The sequence below is a fragment of the Neodiprion lecontei genome, chromosome 2 (assembly GCF_021901455.1).
Source record: "Neodiprion lecontei isolate iyNeoLeco1 chromosome 2, iyNeoLeco1.1, whole genome shotgun sequence".
Lineage (NCBI taxonomy): Eukaryota > Metazoa > Arthropoda > Insecta > Hymenoptera > Diprionidae > Neodiprion > Neodiprion lecontei.
The window spans coordinates 7,794,086-7,820,814 of NC_060261.1; the positions used below are offsets into that span (position 1 = coordinate 7,794,086).

The 26,729-nt window shown below is 38.1% G+C and overlaps 2 protein-coding genes across 2 annotated transcripts in view; one reads left to right on the forward strand and one right to left on the reverse strand.

The window, feature by feature from the left end:
* Positions 1-35: 35 nt before the first annotated feature.
* LOC107222051 (E3 ubiquitin-protein ligase RBBP6) lies at positions 36-14,416 on the reverse strand. Its single transcript, XM_046730801.1, has 16 exons — positions 14,307-14,416; positions 12,798-12,980; positions 12,306-12,540; positions 11,899-12,138; positions 11,616-11,782; positions 11,158-11,526; positions 10,817-11,078; positions 10,431-10,695; positions 9,994-10,303; positions 9,793-9,862; positions 9,343-9,630; positions 9,019-9,255; positions 8,648-8,938; positions 3,569-3,826; positions 3,219-3,470; positions 36-3,108 (listed from the first exon to the last, which is right to left on the reverse strand). The coding sequence occupies exons 2-16, from the start codon at positions 12,961-12,963 to the stop codon at positions 645-647; spliced, it is 5,874 nt and encodes a 1,957-aa protein (XP_046586757.1). The 5' UTR covers positions 12,964-12,980; positions 14,307-14,416; the 3' UTR covers positions 36-644.
* Positions 14,417-17,216: 2,800 nt separating this feature from the next.
* LOC107222047 (fibrillin-3-like) overlaps positions 17,217-26,729 on the forward strand; it is a 63,151-nt gene continuing 53,638 nt past the window's right edge. Inside the window, exon 1 of the mRNA XM_046732151.1 lies at positions 17,217-17,700. Coding sequence (XP_046588107.1) covers positions 17,649-17,700 — 52 coding nt within the window. The 5' untranslated portion in view covers positions 17,217-17,648. The remainder of the gene's footprint in view (positions 17,701-26,729) is intronic.

The window sequence follows — 26,729 nt, forward strand, 5'->3', positions numbered from 1 at the left end:
TTTCAACTTTTATTTTTTTATTCATTTATTTTCTTTTAGTTTACAACTACATATTGAAAGTACATATTACGAAAGTATAATATAATGCTATTCTTATTCCTGCAGTTGCTGAAATCTTATTTTTCAAGATACTATCGATTATTATGAGCTAGGATTGCTACACTGTACATCATTTCAAATAATAATGAATGTTCTGGTATTACTGTAAAATAGCCGCGGAAACAAAAATGAAAATTTTGTAACACGTAATTACAAACATTGCATTTTACACGTGGACACAGCAATGAATAATGAAGTGCTAAGTAATATTCTGGCACACTTGCAAGAAATGTATGACAAGACTTAAAATAATATTACTATTATAATTTGAATGACAGCATATTGATCGAGTCGAAATTTCTTTTAATTAGCAGTTATTCTTTTGTAAACCTTAATTCAACTATCGTCAAACACTGTTGCGTAAAGATAAATATGATTAGACATTGACAGTTTTGATATCCTCAAAACAGTATAATATAAAATAAATATAATAAGTCAATTAAAAAGTTTTTGCCATAGCATTAATTTGTATTATGACAGTGTTTCATGTTTGCAATATCCGTGTTAAGCTTACCCAAAATGTTCTCTTTGCACGTTTAGCGCCGTCATTTGTGTTTTGATTTCTTCTTCTTCTTAGAAGGTTTGTTTTTACTTTTCGATTTCTTTGATTTTTTCCTGTGTTTATCTTCCTCCGAACTGGAATCTGACGAATCTGAGTTTGTATCAGACTCGGTTGTGCTTTCTTTTTTAGCCGACTTACGTTTTTTATGCTTCTTACGCTTCCTCTTCTTCCTTTTAGGGGAGTCATCTGAACTGTCAGAATCCGATGATGAAGTTTCAGTTGTACTTGTATCGTCTTCAGTACTCGTTGAACGAACACGTTTTTTCACTAGTTTAATTTCTGACTCCTTTTGCGGCTCAGTAACGTCTGGTTTAATTTTTTTCACGGTAACATGAGTTGACTTGGTCTCCTCACCATCAGACTCAGAATCTGTAGCCGAATAGTCAGGTTCAAAACTGGCCTCATCTAAAACACTGCGCTTCCGATCTGAGACGAGTCTTGGATTTTTCCTCTGCTTCTTTACTTCCGTGGGCAATAAAGTTGAATTCTCGAACACCGGTTTTACTGCAATTGCTTGTGACTTTTCTTTAATGATTGACTCATCTTTGTGCTTCGATTTCTTCTCCAAAGACTTTTCTTTATCTTTTTTGTGTTTCTTTTCCTTGCGTTTCTTGCGATCCTTGGATTTGCTTCTACTTCTATGTTCTTTTTTACGTTTTCTGTCTTCCTTGACTTTCTTATCCTTCTTTTTATCTTCTTCGTCCTCTTTGCGCTTTGCAAAACTCATCTTCATTGGATCATCTCGTTTGTAAGCTATCGGAGGGGTGCGAGTTTTCCTATCTCGCTCTCTCTCGCGTTCATTTCTCTCATTTCTAGATTCGTTTCTAGCCTCACTTCTAGTCTCATTTCTGTTCATTCTAATGTCCCCGCGGTCTGTTCTAGATTCTCGATCCCCTCTCGATTCATTTCTATCTGACCTCGATTCGTGACGTTCACTTCTAGATTCATTTCTATCCCTTGGACGGTCGGTTCTATCTCTATCCCTCTTTCTCTCATCCAAAAAGACTTTACGCTCTGGGTTTGAGACGGTCAGTGGTGGCTCGATGCGCCTTTCCATCAATGGAGAAATCCTCCTTTCTCTGCCTGATCTAGGTGATCTGCTTCTGGATGTACTTTCGGTCTTAGATTCGTGTCGATCTAGGAATCCTTTGACAGGAATGACTTTTCTTTCTTTATCATCTTCAATTTTATCGCCGAGTCTCTCCTTCGCCGATAACCTTGTTGGCGAATGAGATTCAGGAACGGGTTTGAACTTGGAGCGATCCAACTTTGCTTTTTTCAACGGCTCAGCGATTTCAACATTTCTTTCATTCCTTCCAACATTTATAGTAACGTTTACACTTTTTCGTGGTGGCTCAGGGTCCAAAATCTTTGGCTCAGGATTCTGATACAATATTTTACGACTTTCGCTTATTTTCTTTATCTCTATAGGTCTAATAGCATTGATAGCTTTTTGGAATATTGCATTCTCAGCACGCTTCAGTACCTCTGATGTTACAACCTTGGTCGATTTGGGTTCATCGGTATTTACCTTTTCTTGTGGCGATTCAGGGACGCTGTCTGATTTTTCAGCTGTCTCATCTCTTTCCCATTTAGATAACTCAGGAACAGGTGCAAGGAATTCGTCTTTTTTAGGCGATTTCTCGACATTTTCAACTCGTTCCTCCTGTTCTTCTTTAATCTGTTGCTCAAGCGCTAGAGAATAATCTTCTGTAATCAATGTTTTTATTTCTGTATCGTCCAGTCCGCCATACAACGAATCCACTGGTTCAGTTTCAGCTTTCAATTCGGGAAAGGGTTTGAAATTTGGATTTGGAGGATTCGCGCCGAATTCTGGCTCCTCTGAGCATTCGGGTGTACTTTCCTTCAATTCTGGTGGCTCAGGATTTATGGCCAAAGATTTCTTTTCAAATTCTTCGGTCACTATAGGTATAGGAGCTTCTTCGCAAATCTTTTCTGGCACAATTTTTTCCACTTCTAATGGCTCAGGTTTAATCTCTTCCGCCACATGGATTGGTTCTTCGATACGCGGGACCTCAGTTTCGTTGACTTTCAACAGAGTTTCATCTTTAGCCGCTTCTTTCAATGCTGCTTTTTTCTCTTTATCTTTCTCTCTCTCTTTTTTCTTCTTCTTCTTCTTCTCTTTATCATCAGTGTCCTTTTTCTTTTTCTTATCCTTTATCTTCTTTTCTTTCTTCTTCTCATCCACTTTATCGTCGTGGTCTTTTTCTTTCCTCTTTACCTTTTCTGGCGTTTGATCCTTAGCCTCGTTCCTCGACTTTGGTCTAATTGGACTCTGGCTCTTGCGTGTTCGTTTTCTGTCAACCGAATGCCTCTCGTAACGTTCGTGACGTTCACGATCTGGATCGTAATCACGATCACGTTTGTCTCTATCTCGTCCTCGATTTTTATCATCTCCTCTGTAACGATCTCTATCTTCTCGATATCTGTAAACAGAAATTCATACGTATAAAACACTGCGAGGATTATAAAACGATGCAACCGTCCCATCGTTTTTAGACATACTGATTAATTTAATAGTGACAAATCAAATTACCGGTCTTTATCGTAATCTCGTTTCTCAACTACTCTTTCTTCCTCCCTGCGATCTCTTTGTGGGTGTCTCTCCTCACGCTCCCTCTCCCGTTCTCTTTCTCTTCTGTCTCGTTCATCCTTCTCTCTTATTCCTCTCTCCTCTCGATCTCTCGGAGGTGGCGGGACAATCTTTTCTCTCTCTTCTCTTTCCCTTTCTAACCCTCTTCTATCTCTGTCCTCTCTATCTCTTATACGATCGTCACGCTCTCGAATTCTGTAACAGAATAACACAGACCCAGCATAATGAGTATATATCGCCACCAGTTTTGGATTCAACTTTCTTATTAATCAATTTCTAATATTATAATTTACCTGTCATCTCTAATCGGCAATCTGTCCCTGTCCTCCAAGTCTAGGTCTTTGGACGCATGGTCACGCTCACGTTCTTCGCGCTCCCGTGATATGCGCAATCTATCACGATCTTCTTTCACTGGTCTCTCGAGGTGGTCAACACCGGGTGGTGGCAGGTCATAATAACCCTCGGTTCCTGGCGGTGCGACATCGTCGAATCTCTTTGGTGGCGGTTCACGATTAGGACTAGCAAAGCGTTGCGGTGGAGGGCCTGCGTACCTGGTAACAAATAATTATGCATTAGGTAAAAGATAAAGAAAATTCAATGGCCTAAATTACTGGTTTTTATTTTTTCCCCCATATCCAAATTACTTTGGGTCAATCAGAAACTAGCAATGACCAAAATTTTCAAAATATTGGTTCTAATTTGGATCCGAATAATAGGGATCGGATAGCAGACAAGAGTATTATATGAAAATTAAAGTAAATCAATTTATTGCAAAACGTTCGGAAATAATTTGAAATTTATACGCAAAGTTACACAATCAATGTGAAATGCAACCGGTTTCAACACCAGTAATATCTTACACATTACTTTCATTCGTTTTGAATGTGAAACCAACTTATTATTTGATCGTTAGGAAATTGGTTGTCGTAAAGTATGGCGAAGAGAAGCTTTCTGGACAGCAACCTTTAAATAATTATATATCTTACAATAACACTGCTTTTTTTATACTAACATTTCATATTATCGAAAATGAAACCATTGTTGAATATGAACTACACAATATGAAATATTGTAACATTTTTATGGATATTTTCAACACAAGCTCGGTTTGGTGGTAAAGAATTAACAACTGTGTATGCCCAAATCTCTCAAGTTTCATTTTCGAAATTGAAAGGCATAATAAAAACCTAGAAGGCTGAATTAGTTATAAAAACCTTAGACCTTGTGTTGACGGTGCCAGTTGCTTTTAACCGTTTTGCTGAAAATAATAATTAGTACCATAGTAATACGAAATCAATATTTGTAACACTTTGATGTTTTTTTACTGGTCAGGAGTACCGTATCAAGTACGGAGTAGGTAAGAAGTTTTTTTAAGCTAAACAAGAAAAACTATTTCTTATGGGAAAAATTCAGGCATGTACTTTCTTCAATTGTACTAACACATCGATCGAATGAAGGAATAAAATCACTGAGAATCTTAATTAAATAATTACCTACCGAATACACAATAAATGGCAATTCATGCATTCAAATTTAATTGATAAACATACACATGTGTCTGATATGTACATCTGTAAAAATAAAATCTTTTGTTACAAATATTGATTAGGCCCTGAATTCACCTGAATCAGAAACCATGCCGACATGTTGGCTGCTGGACAGGACCCGTAATCCAGGCTGGTTTCGTGATGTTCAAAATCTCTTGCGACCTTCTTTCTTCATTCACTTTTTTCATTCCGGGTAAATTCTTTCATTTTATTTTTTTACAAACACCAGTTTACAGTTTCAGTTTTAATATATCGTAATTCGTTACGGAAAAAGAAAAAAATTAATTAAACAGGAATAAATAAAAGAACAGAAAAGATGCGAGATTCTTCCAAGAAACTCCCTTAGATAATAGTCATAATAAATAAATCAATATTACATATATAAATGTCTAAACAAAATATGAGAAGCACAATGTTTGCGTATGATTGTGAACTAATTCAACATCTGTAGCATGTGAAAAATTCATATAATAATTGAACTAACGGTATTTAATATGGTTTATAAAGGTTCGTCAAGGCTTTCACCATTTCAAACGAATCGTAATTTAGTTTAATTCAGTTTTTTTGAATAAAAAATGTAGTTATCTAATTCTTTTCGACGAGATCAATCTACAAATGCTGCATTTCCTCTGTTGATTACAATTTGTTGAATACAGCAGCTTGCAGTTTGTATATCTAGAAGAATCTTCAAAAGCAGTGAATTGTATTCGAAGTAGTTGTAGAAAATAGGTTTTACAAAAGTAGTTCCGAATTTTGTCAAACAAATCTATTTAATTTATACAATATTTAATTACTATCAGCTGTAACGAGAATGCCAGTAACAGTTTAGAACATTTTTCACTTGCTACTAATGATTGCGTGGTTTTAAAATTAGTGGAGATATACTTTGTGACATTTAAATCACAATACTTAGTGATACTAAATAACATTTTGTTGAAAGTATTGTATTAATAATGTACCGCGTATCTAGTGAATAAATCCATTCGTAACATAACATACATTACCATGACCAACATTTAGCAAAATAGAAAACTGATAATAGTTCATCTATGTGTATTATTTAATATACATACATCCAACATGTGGATACTAATGTGGTGACACAAATCAAACTTTACTTTCTATTGGTCCGTTCTGGATGAATACTCAAGATTTGACAAACCCAGTGATTCGTCAATAATAATATTATTTGCTCAAGTCTTGATATACCAGAAGAAGAGTTTACGACCTAATAAAGTATCTATTTCAGTACTGAGAATAATTATATTAGCAAAACAGTGAATCAAGACCCTAGTCAAATTTTTTCAGTACACTTGAAGTACTAAAAATGAAACATTGGTTTATCTGATATGTATACACCTATAAATAATTTATACATGTGCACAATTATCCTTTGTAATTCAGAATTCATGTTGACAAGGATCGATCTTTAAGATAACTTGTTGAAAAAACGAAGGTTTATAAGCTTATGATTAACGTGCGTTTTATTCGGCACATACGGAATAATGGAAGAATTGGATTTAAGCATGAGATATTCCTCTACAAGTAAATAAATTGACTGTGTACCAGTGCACCTAGGTGCTATTTTACATTTATATCTAAGAGTTGTTGTAGCGGTTTGCTTATGTGAATTCGATTCACTGCCTTAGTGTGCAATGAGTATATCTTCAACCTGTCTTACCCTGTGTGTTAGAAAAAAAAGAAAATATATCGAATGTAACTAAATGCCAATGACTTGCATTGCCCATTACAGACTGTTCATGGTTTGTGTTTTCCTAATTCGCCACAAAATTTGGTGGCCATGTTATTCATGTTTATATATAAACATATAAGATTTTCTATTTTTCGATAATAAAATATTCCAATGTAATGGAAAATTTTATTCTCTTCATTTAAAACATGAGTTATGCAATCTCTACCAGTTATTATAAATTTTTCTGTCATTCTAAGTAAAAGTTAACATTTTTTCCGTTTCCCTGTTTAATTATGATTAATTCAGAGGTTACATACTTGTTAATAATCGGATGACAAAGCAGTTAGGTCCAAATGTATAAAAAATTATGAGCTATCTTGATTTGACACTGATGCCTTGCAAAATCATCGGTTCCATGTCATTTGAACCCATCACTACGAGGTAAATATAATTAACATTTAACAATGAGAAAGTTTTACGTTGCATTGGTAGATTTTCAATACACGATTTTTTATTCGAGATTACAGTCGTCTGTTTAATTTCTCATCTTTTATGTCTAATCAATTAAACATCTGAGACAAGGTACTGCACCAATAGTAACAAGCGGCCATGAAACAGTAGTAGCAGAAAAAAAAATTATATTCCTATTCTTTTGATTACCGAGTGAGATGGGAAAATTTATGCGTTTTCAAATTTCAGGCATATGTGTAATTTGGCTTACAAAACACAGAGATTGACCTACCATACCTTTATAAACGGGATGCAGTTAGAAGAAAGATAAGTATAGGAAAATTTTTTTTTTTCAGTTCAATGGTTAGAATTATCTAAATACTGACCAAAGCTATAAATACTTTTACATTATATTATATCTTGAATAGATATTGAATAACTAATGACATTGATAGACTTTTCTTTTCAAGTACCTGATCATATAAATATTAAAGTTGTATTTAAAGCTACATAACAGATATCACAGTTTAGGTAATAGTCAATGGGGAACTAATGACTATATAATACTTTAAGATTACTTTAAAAGACTTCATTAAACACCTATAACTATGTAGATCGATAAATGATTTATATTTTTATACTCGTGGTCGGAGATTGAATTGTTAAACAATAGAATGAATAGAAGCACAACATTTGTAATAAAAAAAGGAAAACAAAATAACGTGTATCGTAATCTAGGGTTGCTACACCGTCATCGATAAGTGTACAAAGACATATTATATGACTAGTACTCGAGACTGAATATGTACGAGTTGGGCAAATTCGAGATTGCCACACTGCTATAGTACCGCGGTCTTAAACTTAAATATCAGTAGTAAGTTATATTGTCATACATGAAATTCATATTAGCGAAATTTACGTAATTAAATCTAGATTTGGGAATGAAACAATAGAAATTTCTTATAGAATATCGAATACCGAATCGGCTCTTCGGATATATCACAGCTGGTTCGAATACGTACAGCAAATCTTTCATATATACCACTTTAGTATATGGATGCACATGTTCTTTATGCGTCCATACAGCATGTAAATATGAACATTTGACCATTGCTTCTTATGTATGTAAGATTCCCTTGCTTTTTACTAATTTGATAATTATAGTACATTATAGACGTGCATGGGGGAGTGTGTTTGATAATATTGATAAAAAGTGTGTTCACATTACTACGATACATACATTCATATAAAAATAGTTTCAGTCACATCTAAAAACTAGCATCCAAAATATGTATGACACAATTTTTGCTCTGTTTTCGCCCCCCTTCTGTATAGTAGAGGTCGATTGACCCATACTGCAGTATATGTGATATTCTTAGCTTTTCCACAGTAAAAATATAAGAATATCATACATTATTGGAATATCAGCTTTTATTGAACTCCACTATGTATCACCCGCTTTTCATTAAGTCTTTCTTTGTAACAACGGTATTTGTATAACACGATATTTTAGACAGTCGTTTGAAATGTTACAACCGAATAACGAAACCAGAGTAACAAACATCAATAGTAAACCGTGCAGACACATACCGTTGTTCACTTGAAATATTAAACTTGTGTGAACGTGTTGTGATGATAGCTTTACGTGTATTTGTATTAGAGAACTATTGAGGCAGAAATACCTGTTGTAGGAATCATAATAGTCTTTCCTGTCCAGTGGCGAAGGGCCCAGCGACATGAGCGGGGGTGGATGACTTCCGGGTCCAAGATGCGGCAGCAGTGGGGGTATATTATGTTGAGGGGGTGGGTTCCTGGCTGGATATCTGGGTGGAGGTCTTTCCCTTGGCAGTGGCTCTCGGTCCCTGTCCCGGAACTGATAATCATTCGCAGGCGAATCATTGTAGTAGTTGTTATAACTATCGCGTGGTTCCCGAGATCTAGGACGTGGATCTCTGTCTCGGTCTCTTTGAAATCTGTAATAGTTTTCAAGAATAACTACCATTGCTGAAGAATTATTTCAACAGTTACAAAAAATATCAATGAATATCCTTACCTCGGTGGCGATCTAATTGGGGATCTATATCTCGGTGGCGGATCACGATCACGATCCCTTTCTCTGTCTCTCTCCCGCTCCCTTTCTCTTTCCCTTTCTCTCTCCCTTTCCCGTTCTCTCTCCCTCTCCCTCTCTCTTTCCCGATCTCGATCTCTATCTCTATCTCGATCTCTGTCTCTGTCTCTATCTCGCGGTAACGAACCACGCGGAGATACGCTTCGCGAATACGATCTGGATCTATAAAACAGTAAACCAATTTTATTGGTCTAAATATTTCACGTTGTTATACTCTAGGCTAGTCTAATCTGCGTTATATTTAACTACCTGCTGATGGTGAAGCTTCGGCTTCTGGATCGTCGTTTTGGAGTACGGCTTCTCGCTCTTAACGGCAAAGGAGATCTGGACGAACGTCTTTTAGGCGGAGGACTTCGAGATCTGCTAATTCTAGACAGCAAGGGTGATCGTCTGCCAAAAGATCTGGACCTCGATCGCGAATACGAACGAGTCCTAGAACGACTTCTCGATCGCCTTCTGTGCTTACCCAATCTTCTGTCTCTCTCATCCTTTTCACGAAGCATTCTTTCGAAAGCTTCAAGTGGATCATCAATCACACTGTAAGTGAGCAATCGAAGGTAAAGCATTAAACAATGAAATTTCGCCAATCATTGTTAATACCTCTATCAAATCCTCAGCTTCCATTCCAAAGTCGTAATAATTCAGGCCTCAACAGATTTGACTTGTCAAATTGCAATGAAAATAAAAATGTTCAATTACCCAGGTTGATTTCCATTGTGAATGTTTCTTCCCATTCCTGGTGGCGGTGGCTGGGTTCCTCTATATCCAACTGGAAAAACAAGGCAAAATGTTGTTGAAGTCCGAAAAAAAAACTATGAGAGATCTATAGAGAAATATTACTATCTAAGATCAAAATTTTTCTCAAATTGATAGTAGCTGTGCATACAGGAGTAAACTCACCATGATGCATTCCACGCAGAGGTCTTGTTGGTCCTGTGAAACCCCTTGGTGGCTGCTGAGGCCTGAAACCAGGGGCCTGATAAGGAGGTCTTTCATATCTTGGTGGCCCATAATGCGGTTCCTGTTGATGCTGATACATCGGCATTCTGTGACCCATGTAAGGATCTGGCAACAGTGGTGGATTATGAGGAGCCATGTTCGGCGGCGGTTGATTATAGTTCGGAGCAGGAACGCGATCTTCACCTGGTGGAAACGGCAGAAGCGGAGGTTGTGTGTTGGTTGGTGGGGGATGTAGGTGAGGTTCGTCGACCTGTGATAAATATGAAATAAGTATATCAAATGAATCTGCTTCATCGACGATAAGTTATTATCCACATTTGGCACAAAAAACTTATCTGTATAATTGTCATTCTAACTAGGATGTACTTTTTACTGACCGTTGGAGTGCCAGGTCGGTCTTCAGTGGATCGTCGAATGCCTGGATCATACTGCATTGGCGGTGGATAATGGCTTTCACCAGGAGGTGGTCTCTGGTATGATTTGGATGGTAAAGAATGATTTGGGACGTGTGGAGGAGGTCCGGACTGAGGGGGATAGTCACCGCGATGTGAGCGTCTAGGAGATAAGGATCTCCTCCGGTTCACTATTCTCTGTTCGGTGACTGTTCGTAGATTTTCTATCCTGCGACCTCTTTCGTTACTCCTGTTAATAGTGAGAGTATTAGAATTGCCATAAGACAGCTACGAAATGTTGATTGAGTAAGTTGGGTGAGTTCAAATATTTGAAATATTATACAAGATCCGAATGACAAGACTTGACAGACCTGTCGCTATGACTGTCCCTGCTGAAGCTTCTTTTTTGCTCTCTGGAATGCCTTTCTCCTCTGTAATCCTCGCGGTGATCGTCTCTGTCGATAACCGACGGTTCCCTTCGTTCCTTCTCCCTCTCTGGTGAACTTCCTATCGCAGGTATTGGTAGGAGAGGTTCAGTGCCTGGAGGCGGCGGTACTTCCGTCTCTTCGTCCGTTGTCAATTTTGTTACAGAATCACTCTGCAAGTCTGATTCTGAGGTAGACTCGGGAAGAACTGCAAAACAGGAAGTCACATTAGATAGAATTAAGTTGTTCAAAGCTACCCAAAGACCAGAAAAGTTAATGCCACTTACTGGACATCACTGGTGGCGGACGATGAAGGTCAAATTCTTGAGGAATCGCATCTAATTGAGGCTGTTGAGGAACAGGTTCAACTGCCGTCGGTTGGCTAACTTCCTGCGCCTGTAATGGCAGAACTTGAGGAGGTGTTAAAGTGGCGGCATGTTGGTTCTCAGTTTTCGATTGATCCGCCAGTATAACAGCTTGTGCTCTTTGCATAGCTGATCGATACGACTGTCTTTTGGCATAACCGGTTTCATTTTTGAAATTTGAGACTGCATTTCTGAGAAATCTGTTCGGTATCAGTGTTTCAGGAGATACATCCTTCTCGTTGCAATCGGGACACTCATGCTCCTCTGATTCAAGCAGAAAAGTTCGAATACCTGAAGTGCGAACAAAATTAACAAAATCAGTTGAACAGATCAGAAATTTTGTCAATTTAATCGAGGCTGTAGTCCAAGTCGATGCTCACATTCGTCGCAGAAAGAATTCCCGCAACATGGTATCATCACCGCGTCTGTTAACAAATCTTTGCATATTGTGCATACCAGGTCTTCTGGAATTTCTAATTTTTCTACGACAGGTTCTGGTTCTTGGGAAAAAGGTGGCCGTTCTTTCTTTCCTTCTTTATAGGCTTGGCTGAGGTAAAAAAGAGCATTCAGAATGAAATTAAAGGGCAAAAAACGAGGTTTTGTGATGTTGAAAGACTTGTCACACTCTGAAGACCATCAAGTCCTACACTTTTTGATACTCACTGGTCAATAGCTGGAACGGCGTACTGTCCCGTTGGTGTCATCATAGCACCTGGTACCAACGGACCCTCTACAGGAACCATAAAGCTTCTGGGAATCCCAGTGCTCTTTTTAATCTCAATTGGTTCTTGATTAGAGCCCAACGGACAGTTTTTAATCCAATGACCAGGCTGGTGACACTTGTAGCAGCGGTAATTCGGAGGAACATCACCGGTTTGATTAGCCCCTCGAATTTTCATGTAACTGTGAAAGTTGATACAAGGTTTAACACCCACAATATCTGTGATACTGTACACTAGACATAACAAAAAAGAGAATCGGATAAATTCTCCGGCTTTTCGAATCTGTGAAATTAGTCTTTTAGGAATTTTTGTCACTTATAGTTAATTGCAAGGATTGTCTCTACTTACTTCGACGGATCGTAATCTTGAGTCGATTGAGTCATCATTGCACGAATCTTATCTTCTTCCGAGCCATCGAGCCGCGTTAGGTCTACTGACCTGCCCAAATTTGATTCATCCTTCGAATTGCCAACGGCTGGTCCTTCGTTCCGATCCCAAGAACGTTTTTGTTGGATGGTCAATGGGACCCTAGCTATGATTAAGCTTGTGTTCTTTGCTATCAAAGCATTATCATCGGTATAATCTGTAAAACAAAAAAAAAAAAATTAAGTACTAATCGTGTAGCAAGATTTGGTGTTGGTAGACCCTTCATAAGGAATATGAAATTTGGCTGTTAATTGACTGAAGTAATCCCCAAACATGTGTCCCAATATCTTTAAGGAATACGATCAATGTCGATAGTTTTACATTAGACGTTCTATTCTGCTTGTTGGTTCGTCGGGATATCAGATGGACGCAGTTGAACTAGAATATGAACCATACAAAATGAATAATAATTACCTTCTTTAGTTTGGGCATTGGTTATCTGCAGGTCAAAATCTGTATTTTTGCCAATACGCTTCTGATGAAAGATTGCCTTTTTCAAGTCTGCCACAGAGATGTGCAGGCCGTCAAATGATACGGTGTCATAGTCTAAAGTAGACTTGAACTTGTAGTGTACAGACATCTTGCTACTTTAGCATGCTGAAATATTAGATAAATTAAAATACTTTGGACTAGTATCAGACAGTAAAATTCATCTAAATGTTCGTTTGATTTCCTTCAAGTATTTTTTACATGAGCAGAAAGACCATGCCAATTTATTTTCACCCAAGCATAGAGAGTCTCATGATATTCTGAAGCTCTTTGGCATGCCTGATCAATATGAATACATTTAACTAGATTTTAACATATTCGTGATCATTAATAATAGCATTAAGCACACAATTGTTCCATGTGTTCGTATGTTTAGATTATTTGATACAATGTTTGGATAATTTTTGACAACAACCAATGATGTGTGAAAAAAAAATTTCAAAATTATAGAATCTTAACTACGAAAAGAATAATTTCCACTTCATTTTATTCAATCATTGTCACGATGCAACGATCGCTAAGAAAATATCCTAATATCTTGATTCGGAGTTATAATTATAAGTCAATTGTCTTATCGATAAAATGTTAACAAATGGATTCACCAGTCGGCAGACTGAGGATTGACTTTCGATCAAATAAATTGCTGATCTCGCTGTCCCAAACTTTTCACACACAAGTAAAAAAATTGTAAATTTTCCAAATTTATTACCACATTTAGCAGAAGACATAGTAGACGGCGTTAAATATTAAGAAGATTTTCCACCAGGGCTTCGGCAGTAAAAAGTAGTCTAGATGGTTAAATGAGTTCATGCCATGTGCGAGCGTAAGACACAGATGAAAACTTTGAGATAAAATAAAATTGGATTCACGATATCTCAAGGTCGATGGATTTCGTATGTAGTTACATATATGTGTGTGTGTGTGTGTGTGTTCAGGCATATATTTATATATACATATATACATGAAATAAGGTAGAAAATTGGGCCAACGTATCGGTAGATGTGATGAATGAAAGTGGGAAAGGTAGGTTGTTTGATTTCGAGTACCTCGTGCGAAGTGATACCCTACATAGCCGTGAAATAATGTCCGAATAATTAGAAACTTGTTTGGTGATAAATTTAGACCAGGTAGATCGATTGGGTTAAAATTGTTCCGTGCACGAAGAGCAGCCAGGTGGTTGTGTGTTCGAAGAATATGGAACTCGAGACGATAAGATGAGATAAATGTGTAATTTAGTTGACTGGAGTAACAATTATTCTTCAGGCAAACCAAGTGTGTTAATTTGTTTTGGCGAGTCGGGCGTGAGGACGGTCCGCTTCGGAGTAAATTTCACTCGCTTAAATTCTGCTACTACACAAACGGGGTGAATTTTAGCCGCATTAGCGGTATCGCGAGATATTTGGAAACGAAGAGTGCCGTATACAGTGTACTTACGTTGTCATTTAACACAGGAATGATGAAATACGTGGTTCAATACGAGCTTATCATCGACTCGTTAATGCTCCCGAAAACATCACACTACGGCAACGAGTATACAAACATTGAGATGGATTAGCCTGGACTCCCATAAGGCGATCAAACCGTTGGTTCACCCTACGCGATGTTAGTGGCGCGGCGATCGCTAACCGCAAGCTGCTCACTCGTGTGGCGAAAAAAAAATGAGGTGTCGTAGGACATCCGACAGAAACGAAGCTTTTTAGGCTTTGGATACAAAATCCAATTATTTATCACTTTCTGAGCTATTTGTCGCACAATACGTATTTTTGATTTCTATTTTTTTATATATTATATATTACATATTACATATTGTAGGATCATCAATTATGTTGTGTAATTTATTTTTGGAACGAAGTTCCTTATCGCTCGTTCACCGTAGGGGCTAGGCGGAAAAAAACGACACCAAAAAACCGACACTTTTTGGCTATAGTGCTCGTTTGCTATAGTGCGCGCGATCTCCCTCTCTCTCTCTCTCTCTATTCCAGCGTGTGCGGGCGCTCTCTCTCTCTGTCTCAGCGCTTGGGGTGGGAGACGGCAGCAGCGGTCTCTCTCACTCACAGCGCACGACTATACTTCGCCCCTCTTTCTCTCTCCTACAGCGTACAACTATACTTTGGGCCGCAGCGCGCTCTCTCACAGCGTACGTCTATTTTATTCTTTTCCTTAAAGAAACACGGATCGCAACAATAAACAAATTGAGGAGCGTTGCAACTTCCGTAAAGTTTCACTTATTCTGAGTTAGGTTCCAACCCCAAATGAGCGTTAAAAAGCTTCGCTTACAAAAAGCGTCACACCTATTTCGATGATTTTTGTTTTACTCTCTACGTAATTCTAAGAAGAGACGTATCATGATAGTGCAAATTATTAATATTTGATAGTCAATTTTAGAGTAGTCGTTGATTGTAACGGTATTTGTGCAAGCCCACTTTCATTTGCTAAAAGTAGCTGCTCTGCGTGTGAACACAAGATTTTCGGTTGATGGTGCTGTAGCAAACCAGACTCCTTGCGCTGTGCCAGTATACGCCTTACTTTATGCAACCAGCATCCCGTTCGCGTATACCGAGTCTTTTCTTATCGTACGGTACGCAATAAGGGACAAATGTCGACAGGCCAATCAAAGTGTGAAACATATTTAGTAATGAAGGAAGCATTAATTAATACCAAGCCAACGTCATTTTCATTCACAAATTTCATCATCATCCGTGTCTTGCATAATTATAATACTATGAAAAAAATCGACGCCTTATTCTATGCAATTATCATTTCGTGCGAGTACGTTGAATACTTTAGTCTATCGAGTATTCTCTTACAGTGGGACTGGGATTACGACATTATTATAGGCGGCCCAGGTGGTATTGACTCGATCATCGATTAATCCGATTATGATCGATATTGGCAAGTGTTTGAAGCCGCTTAAGCCGAAAGCGGACGGGTGGTAACCGGTACTGTACATCGTTAAATTGATTTTCCGGATGATTTTTTAAAACTTATTGCCGCGGTATGATTAACGCCGATTTGCAAGGAAGAACATACTGTGAACTCTTGTATATCGAGATTAACAACCGTGATTACCTCCCATTGATTGTCCGGACAGAATCTAATTCGTCATGGTCAAATATCTACGGTATAGTTCGAAATAATGTGATGCCGTGATTAATAACTGAAAACGTTGGGCCATTTATATGTACATGCGCCATATGCTTACGTAAATTGGTTAGAATTAATTCAGATTACGTGCAACTGTTACACGTGCTGTAACAAATATATCTACACAGTTATACAGTTTAGATATTATACTTATATGTATACATATAAATGGGACCGTGATTCTATATGAAGACAGATGTGGAGCTAGCAATTTATACTTGCTTATAAGCGAGAGCTGAAAACTGTAAAACTAACTGACTGACAAGATAACTGATTTATTTGAACATCAACGTTGAACTCACATTGATAATTTTTACCTGCGACAAAAACATTTTCATACATCGAGAATAAAAAAATTGTTCAATGTTTAATCGTGACCCAATCTCGAAGTCATTGCTTATCGCGTGAAATTTTCACGCAGGAATGATACAGTTTGCAGGTTCATTGAAGATTGATGTACATTTCAAATGTTCCCTTGGCATTTCATCAGATAGAAAATTGTCACACCGTATTTTCACGATTTCTCTGGACTAACATACGTATATCCACTAATTATACAAAGGTTAGTTTTGAACGATTGTTCCCTTGCAAGCGCTTTTTATCACGTGAACTTGAAACCCACGCGTTGTATTGAAAAGTCCCTTTTTCGATTGTACGTCGATCATATCGGACGAAAATCGAGATAATCTTCAAGTGCCGTTCTCGCAGTATTGCTTAATTATTTCTGCATGCATATTACATTGTGTAAGACTTGTTTTTTTTTTTTTTTTACATAGATTGAGTCTAATGAAAACTCAAAGTTTGCGATTATTCAAGGCTGTATCCATCCGTTACATCAAGAAAAACGAATTCGTTAGAATTACACGAGAAACGCGAGTATTCGACGTGTTCCGTACAAGATTTTGGAGCGACGTTAAGTTTAACGATCGGCAATCGGACTGGTTTCGCTTGAAAATGTTCGCTGCAAGACGACTTGACATCTGAATCGTTACGAGACCGAAGTTGCAGCTGTGGGTTAAGGTCAAAAACATTCGGGTTTACTTACGTGACCCATAGCACTCGTCGAGAAGGCCTGCATGGTATAACGTGGCAGAATCGGTATCTGCTCTGTCTCAACCAGCATGCCTCCACGACACTGGTAGGCCTGTGAGTTCGGTCTTCAGCCTCAGTTCTCGAACCGCCTCAGTGCCGAGCTGGTCCATAACTTGGCCGATCGCAGCATCCGGACCACGTGTATCGTCCGGCTTACGATTTAGCGAGCCGATTCTTGAATGAAAACTACAGCGATCAGGAATTGGCCACGGCTGTGCGGCACCGGAAGTTAAACCTCGAGGGCCGGAGGATCGAGAAAATTTTCTTGTTTTTCATTTTCCACAAATATTGTACGGCTTTCGAAGATACGCAACATTATCTTCATCCGCGCTTCAGATTCTCGTTAATGTGATCAGGGAAATTTTTGAGCTATCGATTTTTGTTATCGGTTCAATTTATCGCGAAAAATCGTTGCAGACGTTTGAGAACTTGCGATCAAAAATGTATATTTTCATACGTAATTTCGATTAGCATAATCGTGAGTTGAACGGTGATCACATTTTAGTGGAGTGAAAAGTTGCATGTGCCGATTATAAGACGATGACTTATCGAACCGTGATTCTTGGACTCATCTTTTTCTCGGCCGCAGCAGGTATAATTACCATCTACCTCTAATCGTTTTATACTCTTTAGTTCTTCTCAGTATTATACCTCTGTTTTTATGTCCATGGAAAAATTATAGGATTTTTTTCATTCTTAATGTATCATTCTTTTTATAGCAAAAAGAACACATTCAGTTGGATTGATTACTTTGTCAAATACTGCATGTTTTTAGAGAACATTCAGACCTTCTGAATTTTATAACACTTGTTTCAGCTTATTTACTATTAGCGATTAATGATCTATCCATTGATTAGACTGATTGTTTTGTATCAAAGTGGATGGAAATGACGAAATGAGTATAATTTTTCAGCAAAACTATTTCCCTGCTGTAACTTACTTCCAATTCGACAATTGGTTCAATGTTAATTCTAATTATTTAATTTTCTACTGCTAAGAAAGTAATTTACCACGCTGAAAGATCTCGAGAAAATCTCCAGTTTTTATTCATTTCAGTACGTTCGTTTCATATTCATTTCCACATGTAATTACTGGCATGATTGTTTGATGGTCGGTGAGATGAAATATGTTTTAGAAAAATGTAATAAGAACGCGACTGACATCGAATTAATCTCATCAGCTTCGTTAAGGAGTGCCAATCGTTCGGCTATGGGAAAACACTTGAATCTGTCGAATGATAGATCCAAGAATTCTTCTGACGCCACGCAGTAGCTTGCATGGAGGAAAACCAAACAAATTCTGACAGCGTGTAAAATCGGCGAAAGGCGATTTGTGCAACTCGAAATTAATGCGCTCGAACGAGGCGTCCTGAGCGAGATTGAGCATCGACCGAGTATTTAAGGGGTCCAGGTATTAGTTTTAAAAACTTCTGTTACATTGCCACTTACAGAGCATGCGCGTTTCTCCGCTAACGAGCGCTACGAATTGTTACACCGTGAGCTTTAAGAGCCGAGATGCTGCACAGGGTGTATCAGCATGCCATGCACCGAGTCTCTCGGGTGTACAGAGGAAGCTTGCATCAAGTGCAACTTGTTCAAGAAAAAGTTGGACGTGCTGCTTCGCCCCTTTGCTCGTGCTGAGTGAAACGAAAATAGCATTAAGATGAAGAGAAGTGGAAGAGGAAGAAGAGGAGAGGAGAATTAAGGAAAATATTACCCCGTTTCGAGGTTTTATTCGGTCGTTAAAAGGAACGTTAGTTTCTTTGCTCATTTTTATTATCATTTTCCTTTTTCACACGTTATACTTGGAAGCTGCCATGCAGCGATATCCGTCTCCTAGAAACTGTTAGACCGCATCCTAGTAATTTTTTGTCGTAGGTATACCATCCAAGTACCGAGTACACATTGACGCACCGGGTGTTAATGTTTCTTTACGAATAATATGTACCACAGGAAGGAGACGCGCGATCTTTTTATCTCGAGCATACACCGGTATAAGCGCATGGTTTTATTGCCACTTGGCAAACACACGCCATAGATAATAATATACCTTTTCCTTTTCACCTCTTGTTTTCGCTTTTCACACTGTATACACAAACTTTACCCACCGCGATATCTGGGCCACGCCGCTTCGGGACGCTGTTTGATTATGTCAAACCATTTTTAGAAATATATGGATCAGGCGGGTTACACGGTCTCCGTCTTCCTACATTTTCTTATCAATATCGCCGGAGCTTCGGAGCTTTCCTCGTTCCTTGAATTGCTCGGGAAAAATCACGGTGAGCTTCGCGACGTTAGCGAGAATCGCGGAGAGTACCGAATTGAAAAAAGTAGCCCAACACGGTGTTTTACTTTTTATTTTCCACCGAATTACCCGAGTTATGGCCTTTTCGACAAAATGTTTCGTGATATTGTTAATAATAGAGATATTATACGAGCAGTTGTTTAATCTGCAATTATCGAGCTACTTTTTTCGCTCGCAAGCTCCAACGGGGGTAAAATTATCTTTTTTTTCGCTATTATTATACCTGTACGTTGTTTCATGCCCGGTTTAATTACCATCGATTAGTCAACGACGAAACGCAGACATCTTAACACCTGGAAGCCTCTCCACGTCTCTTATAACACAACGCTGCGCACGCTTCCTGAACCGAGCAGCCGGCTTACCGGCACCTGATGTGTTGTGGCTCGTATGGACTGCACTCGTGTTCGAGAATTGTGTAATTTACCTAAAACACAGCGTCTTCCTTTCAGTCACCGAGTAGGCACGCTGGGTTGAAAAAAAAGGACATGTGAAAACAATAGAGACAAATTGAAGCCGGGTTGAATTGTCAGTAAAAAAATGACGCCCATCTTACTGTTTCGGTTATTTTCATCCGATTATCGACTCTCAAAGTCTAAACGGAATTTAAATCGATACGCAAAAACAGGTCTTCAAGAAAAAAAAAAAAAAAATAAAAAGGGAAAGGAAGGAACTTTTTATTTATTTTTAAACGTATAGTATTTGTAGGGGGAAATTTTTTTGAAAATATTCTATTATTATTGCCCAATTGTAAATTAAGCACTTTTCATCGATGAGAAAATCCCAGAATATACACATACTCGGTGATCAATGGACAGATTTTCAGGCAACCTTATCATCGCGGTATCGAAAGTGAAATCCGTGTGAACGCAGCCTAACAACTCGTTCACGCTACTTTTCCACGATGCAGTTTATTTTCTCTTTATCGGTCCTCGGCTTTAGCGGCTTCATCCGACTAAATATACCCGGGTGGATCTCGCCGAAAGACAAAAGTAACTTGTTGCTATTAGCAGATACTAGCGTCAAGACGGTATAAAGGAGTTACCGGCTCGACGAAGAAGCTATTTATCCATGTGGGGTGAATAGGAAAATTATCGAATTCTCACCGTCTCTGGAGATAGTGAAAATATTTTTCGTGATCAGTGACAGAAGAAACTGATTTTGCGTTTCAATTACCAAAAAAGGATCGACAATCCTAATTATTCAACGGTTGCAACGTAGATAGTAACGTTTCGATTCGCTAATATCAATTAAAATCGTGATACATGAACTCGTAGGTGGAAGTGAGATGGTTCATTTTTAATATGATCTTTCTTTCCTGTATTATTTATTTATTCATTTTTTTCACCACATGCCGACTGTTGGGATTTCACTAGAAAAACACGAGTGTATTGCAGGTAGTTTCGGGTGAACTGACGGTGGAGGGAAAGCAGTGCAGGTTTAGCGAGTTTTTACGGAGAGGTCAGACCTCCGAATAACGTGCTTCTCAGACGTTGCGTCACGCTGTAAAAGCCGAGGAAAAATAGCTACTGTGCGGTATTAGGGGCTCAGAGGAAGGCACTTATACGCGTATACCTGAAAAGTTTTTAAACCTCGTTAGTAACTTTTCAATGGGTAAGCCGACCTCTGAATCAGAGCTTTTCTTACTGCACCTGTAAAACTCCAAGAGCATAACTTTTCATCATAGGTACACCTTTTTACTTACATCTACGGTAAGTAGCGAGGATGCTTAAGTACGTACAGGCATTTATACAGACTCCGGCTCAGCATAGTCTGGGTCAATTTTTTTTCTCATAATAAATATAGGCCGCTAACGATAAGAAGAATCAGGATTTTGGTCGGCATATCTCAAACGCACTCGTCAAAAAAGTAAAAAAAAAAAAAAATTATCCGTACCCTTGAAAATGAAGGTACGATATTTTTGAAAGAGAAGAAGAAAAAGAAAGTGAAACGATAAATCGAAACCATATGAAATTCATATCACGTGTCAAAGCCAGGGTAGCGTAGCTGGGATTAAACATAATCGTGAGTATTTAGATTCGATTTAAAAATTTTACAGGTAGACGATTTTCCTCGAGAAAAGTTTTCTCTGAACTTTGATGAAAGCTGTCGGAAATTTTTGCCTCGCATGGGTATATACTCGTATATATATTATTTGTTCGAGGATCAATATTCCAAGAAGTGGAAATGGATCTGTCCGTGCTACTGAAAATTGGATGTTTCGCTTACTTCCGATTTCCGAAGTTGATTTTTTTCCTGAATTTTTTACCAACGAACAAAAAAAAAAAAAAAAAAAAAAGAAACAAAAACTCTTCCAAGAGTTCCAAAACTGCAGCGAGTTTTTCAATGAAAATTTGATTGAATAAACGGGGGTAAGGCGAAAGTTGGATGGTCTCTCTGAGCTTTTGGAACTTCTTTTATTCGACGGAATATACATATATATATATATATATATATATACACATACCCTTGCAATTATTTACGATATATTTAAGTTACGGGTAAAAGTTTACTCTCTCTCTCTCTCTGAACAACTCTTAACTCTTCGAATAAGCTCGAACCTTCGCCGTGATAAAAGTTTTCAATACGTATCGTCATACGATAAGCACGTTTGTAAGGCTTTTGATTGTTTGACGCGTGTGTGGCAATCCGTACATACAACTCGATACCGTTCATTTTCTATGGCTACATTCAGTCATGCGGTCAAGTTCACTGCATTTGCATTTTAATTATCAAGAACAAAAAAAAAAAAAAAAAAATAAAAAATTGTTACCTTTACCGGCTATATTATCATATTGAACCGCATTCGACGCGTGACTCGTCTACAAATGTTTCAACGCAATTACAGTCCGATTTTGTTTACGATGTTTGAGCCTGTTTACGGCCTGAAATTTTTGAGGAAACGTTCGCACCTCGAATATTTTTGTTCCAAAAATATTGAAAATTTCCGACAATTAACCGTAAAATTGTTTGTGAAAATTAGTCAGCCAGAAAGAAGGTCTAATGAATTTATCATTGATAACATATCGGGTTTTCCTTCGCGATTTTCTTATTCTGAAATCAATGAATAGAATCGCGACGTACTTCTGTAAGCCGGGAACATAGGTTATTCTGCAGATACGTCAGTGATCGAAGAGCGAACGAGGCAAAATTTTTAACTAATTCAACACCTGGCAATTTGAAAGACTTGCACATCAACCGAATTGTCCATACAACGATTCATTGATCCCATTAAAAATTGAAACCTCTCAGCGAAATTTCTGAAAGCTCTCTCTCTCTCTTTAGACCGTCTGTACACACATGGGTTTGTGCATAACACGTGTAGAAAGGTACCGTAAAACGTGAATGTACAGGTAAACGATACATGTATAAAAAAAATGTCAATATGCATGTAATTGAATAATTTCGCCGCATATGTATTTAACATATATGTATACGTACACGGTGTAACGTCGAAGCGTGGCGCCTTGCCCGGAAGAGCCATTTTAACCTACACAGGGCTGTCGAAATATGAATTTACCCTCATCTTTGCAACGGACAGGAGAAGCCGACAGTCGATGGTAGTATAGTACATCCGCGACGCGTACGCGTTACGGTGATTTACATATGCCGCGCTATATACGGAGTCATATGTATACATATATATATATATGTGTATGTAAAAGCAGAAAATTAAGACGACGAAGGAGAACGGAAAAAAAGATACGAGGGGAAGTGAAGGAAAAAGAAGATAACTCGAGACAAAAAGAAACGGTAGTTGAATAAGCGTCGCCGAAGGCCATGGCTGTTCGTTGACAATCTCTTTAAATCTATACGTACTCTGGGTCCAGCTTAACAGCCAGGCTCCGAATTGACAGGCCACTCGAGACGCGCCGCTGCCTTTACGGATCTTTTATTTTCATTGTTTTTTTCTTTTTCAAATTTCACATCTTCCCTCACCGATAATCAACTTTCGTAACACGCGATTGCTCACGATTCGATGACAATAATCGAAAGTGTATTATAACAATAGCACCGCGACGTCGGGTAACAGATATTAATATAACATCGAATTTCTGCCAAGTGATTATTATTATTATTATTATTATTGTTGTTGTTGTTGTTGTTGTTGTTGTTGTTAATCTCTAATTAGCGGGAAATAATATTCCGAAATTACGAGACTATGCCAGGATTTTCATTCAATGTAATTGCAACGATTTCGTTTATTGCCAAACGATTATACCTCAAATTCCGTTCCTCGGTATTTGGACCGACCCTTTTCCTGCTTTCTCTTTATTCCCGGCTCCTCGCAGCATCGGTTCGTTGATAATGGGTTCTTATCGTTCCTTCACACGCCAGGAGAAGGGCTCGAGAGCATTTTTTCGACCTCTGTTCCCAAAGGCCGCATCCTAGGTTGCACACAATGTATTATGTATCTTTGAACAGCTTCATCTCATTCATTCCAGCGGTTCGTGAGCTAACTTTATCTGCGATATATTGAAATACAAACCGTGTAGATTAGATAATATTGCTTCGTTTTAGGGGAACCGGATTTCATCACGCGTCATTATTTTGTATTATATATATAATATCCTTCTGTGACGGAATATCGTAAAATGTATAATCCATTGTCTGGAATTATTGCAATTCTGCAGCCTTGCGGAAATTCCCATTAGAAGATAATGTTTTCGGTGATTAAGCCAGACGCGGTATTCAAAGTCAAGCTTAATACGTTAATTAACGCGATACAAGGATATGATTTTTCGATGTTTTTTTAAATGGTTTTATTTACAAATTTATTTACACAAGTCACTTACCAGATTTTATATTTGTTATTAAGCACCTAAATCCAAGAACGATTTTTCAAATTCACTTTGTAACACGATTATTTTCCGATTACAAACAGCCTCAATCTCCTCGCCGAGCCGTTGCAAGTTGGCGATGATTATTATAGTTTCATGCGACGGATTCACCCGACCTGGGAACAATTCCGCAGTGAATTACGCTCCGAGAGGCATTGTTCGTAACCCCGCATCGGTTGTATGAACTTAGGTCGTACGTAGAGGCAATCTCAAGACTTCTTGTCGCTGTAATGCCTGTAAACATATGTTCGTTAACTGCATATGAAACTGCGGACCAGACACCTCGTATCTAGGGTATGATAAACTTGCGAGGGAAAACAACGATTACAGATCCGGTATGGAGGAGGAAGCCCACGCTTCGAAGAAATTCCAGTCGGTACAATTACTGATGGAATATTGGCGACGAATATGGATAATTAATGGCAATTATTAATCGAGGAGGAAACTGGTGAGAAAAGTATTGGTTAGGACTAGAAAGAGAAGAATTGTGGACAATTGTTTTCAAGGATATAATAAGGATAATTGAAGACAGCTATCAATTAAGGACGAAACCAGTCAAAATAATAAGGACAGTTTACGGCTTACCAGGCAAAACTGTGTTGGAAAATTATTATTTTCAAGGGGGATTATTGAAAAAGTTGAGGACAAGAAGGGCAAACACTAAGGAAAAATAAGTATAATTAGGGTTATTAATAATTGATGAACAAAGCTAATGAAAGCAATTGTTAAGAACCTTGCGGATAAAACTGTAAAACAAATATTATAACTTTAAAGGTGAGTAAAGGTCGGTTATCAATTAGGTACACGACTGGTTTTAAGGACAAAAACTATGGACAATTAAGGATAATTAATAATCAACGAACAAAGCTAACAGAAATAACAGTCAAGGACTTGACGAACGAAACACAGGTGAAGGAAAATTATTACTGTTAAGGAGAATTGAGAGAAATTAAGGATAGTTATTGGTCGATTCAGAAAAAGTAAAAAAAAAAAAAAAAAAAAGCTGTCATAAAAACATCAGTTAAGGACTGTACGGTTGTTGGAATTAGAAATTTGTCTCTAAAAAAGGGAGGAAGGAAGGAAAGCGAACCGTCGTGCGTCTCTCTAGAAAGAAATTGCGCAAATCTAATTATAGGACAATATGATTAGCCATATTCCTCGGTGGCACCGTTGCAGCTAGGCGCCAACGTACGACGCGCCCATAATTGAATCCATGACCCGACGGTTGCTGGTCCAGCTGCAGCAGCCCATCGGCTTCGAATCACGTGCCTGGTATTAAACAACGGGCACACGGGTTCCCTGCCATTTCCTCGCATCGAGATTAACACCGCGTGATTATTTCTCAGTCGCGGGTGTTTTAAATTCCTATTCTCCTTGCCCCTCGTCCCCGCCCTACATACACCTACATCCCTCTTTACATCGTACCGCAATTCACATGCAATTATACACGAGCTTACTGCTTTCGGATTTAACGCCGCCCGTGACGAAATTAGTCGCTATTCGTGGATTGATTGTCAAAAGTTGAAAATCGCTTTTCAGGAAGCACGCTTTGCACTTTAAACGTTTCCGGTATACGCGAGCCGTGTTATTATGGTGATATTATTTTTAGAGAGGTTTTATAGTTTTGAGGAAATTATTGGGCAGTTTGAGTAAATTGAAACTTTGGAATTCGCGTGAGGGCGGGCAAAGGGTCGGAGTAAATAAAATTGAAATAACCGAGTGGAAAGTGTTGGTCGATCGTGAAACGGTAAACGCAAAATTATCAAACAAATGATTAATGGCTGATTTCGTTCGAATTTGCAGTTGATTGCGTTCTTTTTTTTTCTTTCTTTTTTTTTTTTCTCTACGCATGTTTAAAAACTATGCCGTCAATCTTGTCGGTATTGTATTGAACTTTTGTAACCTCGGTATATTCTTGAATAATAAATATCCACCGAATTACAACACGCTTCGGGCGTTTGGAAAATTTATCAATAACGTACGGCGGTACCGTTGAGTTTCTTAATTACTGGAATATCGGCGCGCGGATTACCCGAAGTTAGATCAATTATTAATTTACAGACATTTAATTGCTTTTTAGGACTGCTTTGATTTCTGAGAAATTTAACTTTTTCTCGCTTCCCGAACTCGACTAGAAGTAGGTACATACCTGTTACGAGGTATTGTTTAATACGCAAAAAAATATCATATGAAATATGTATTATGTTTTTTAAGCGCGAGAAATTAATAAGGAAAGAAGAAAAAAAGAAACTTGTAATAATAATAATAATAATAATAATAATAATAATAATAGTAACACACGTTACACATATTATAACAATATACGATAGCGGGTGAAAGTTGGATCGTATTGTATTCAAATGCAGTTGGTAAAATAGTTAACCCGATAAATCTAAGAAACGAGGCGTCACCCTGACACTTCTCTTTGCATGTGACGAAAAATCAGCCTCTAGGCCTGCGATCTTATGAGGCATGTATG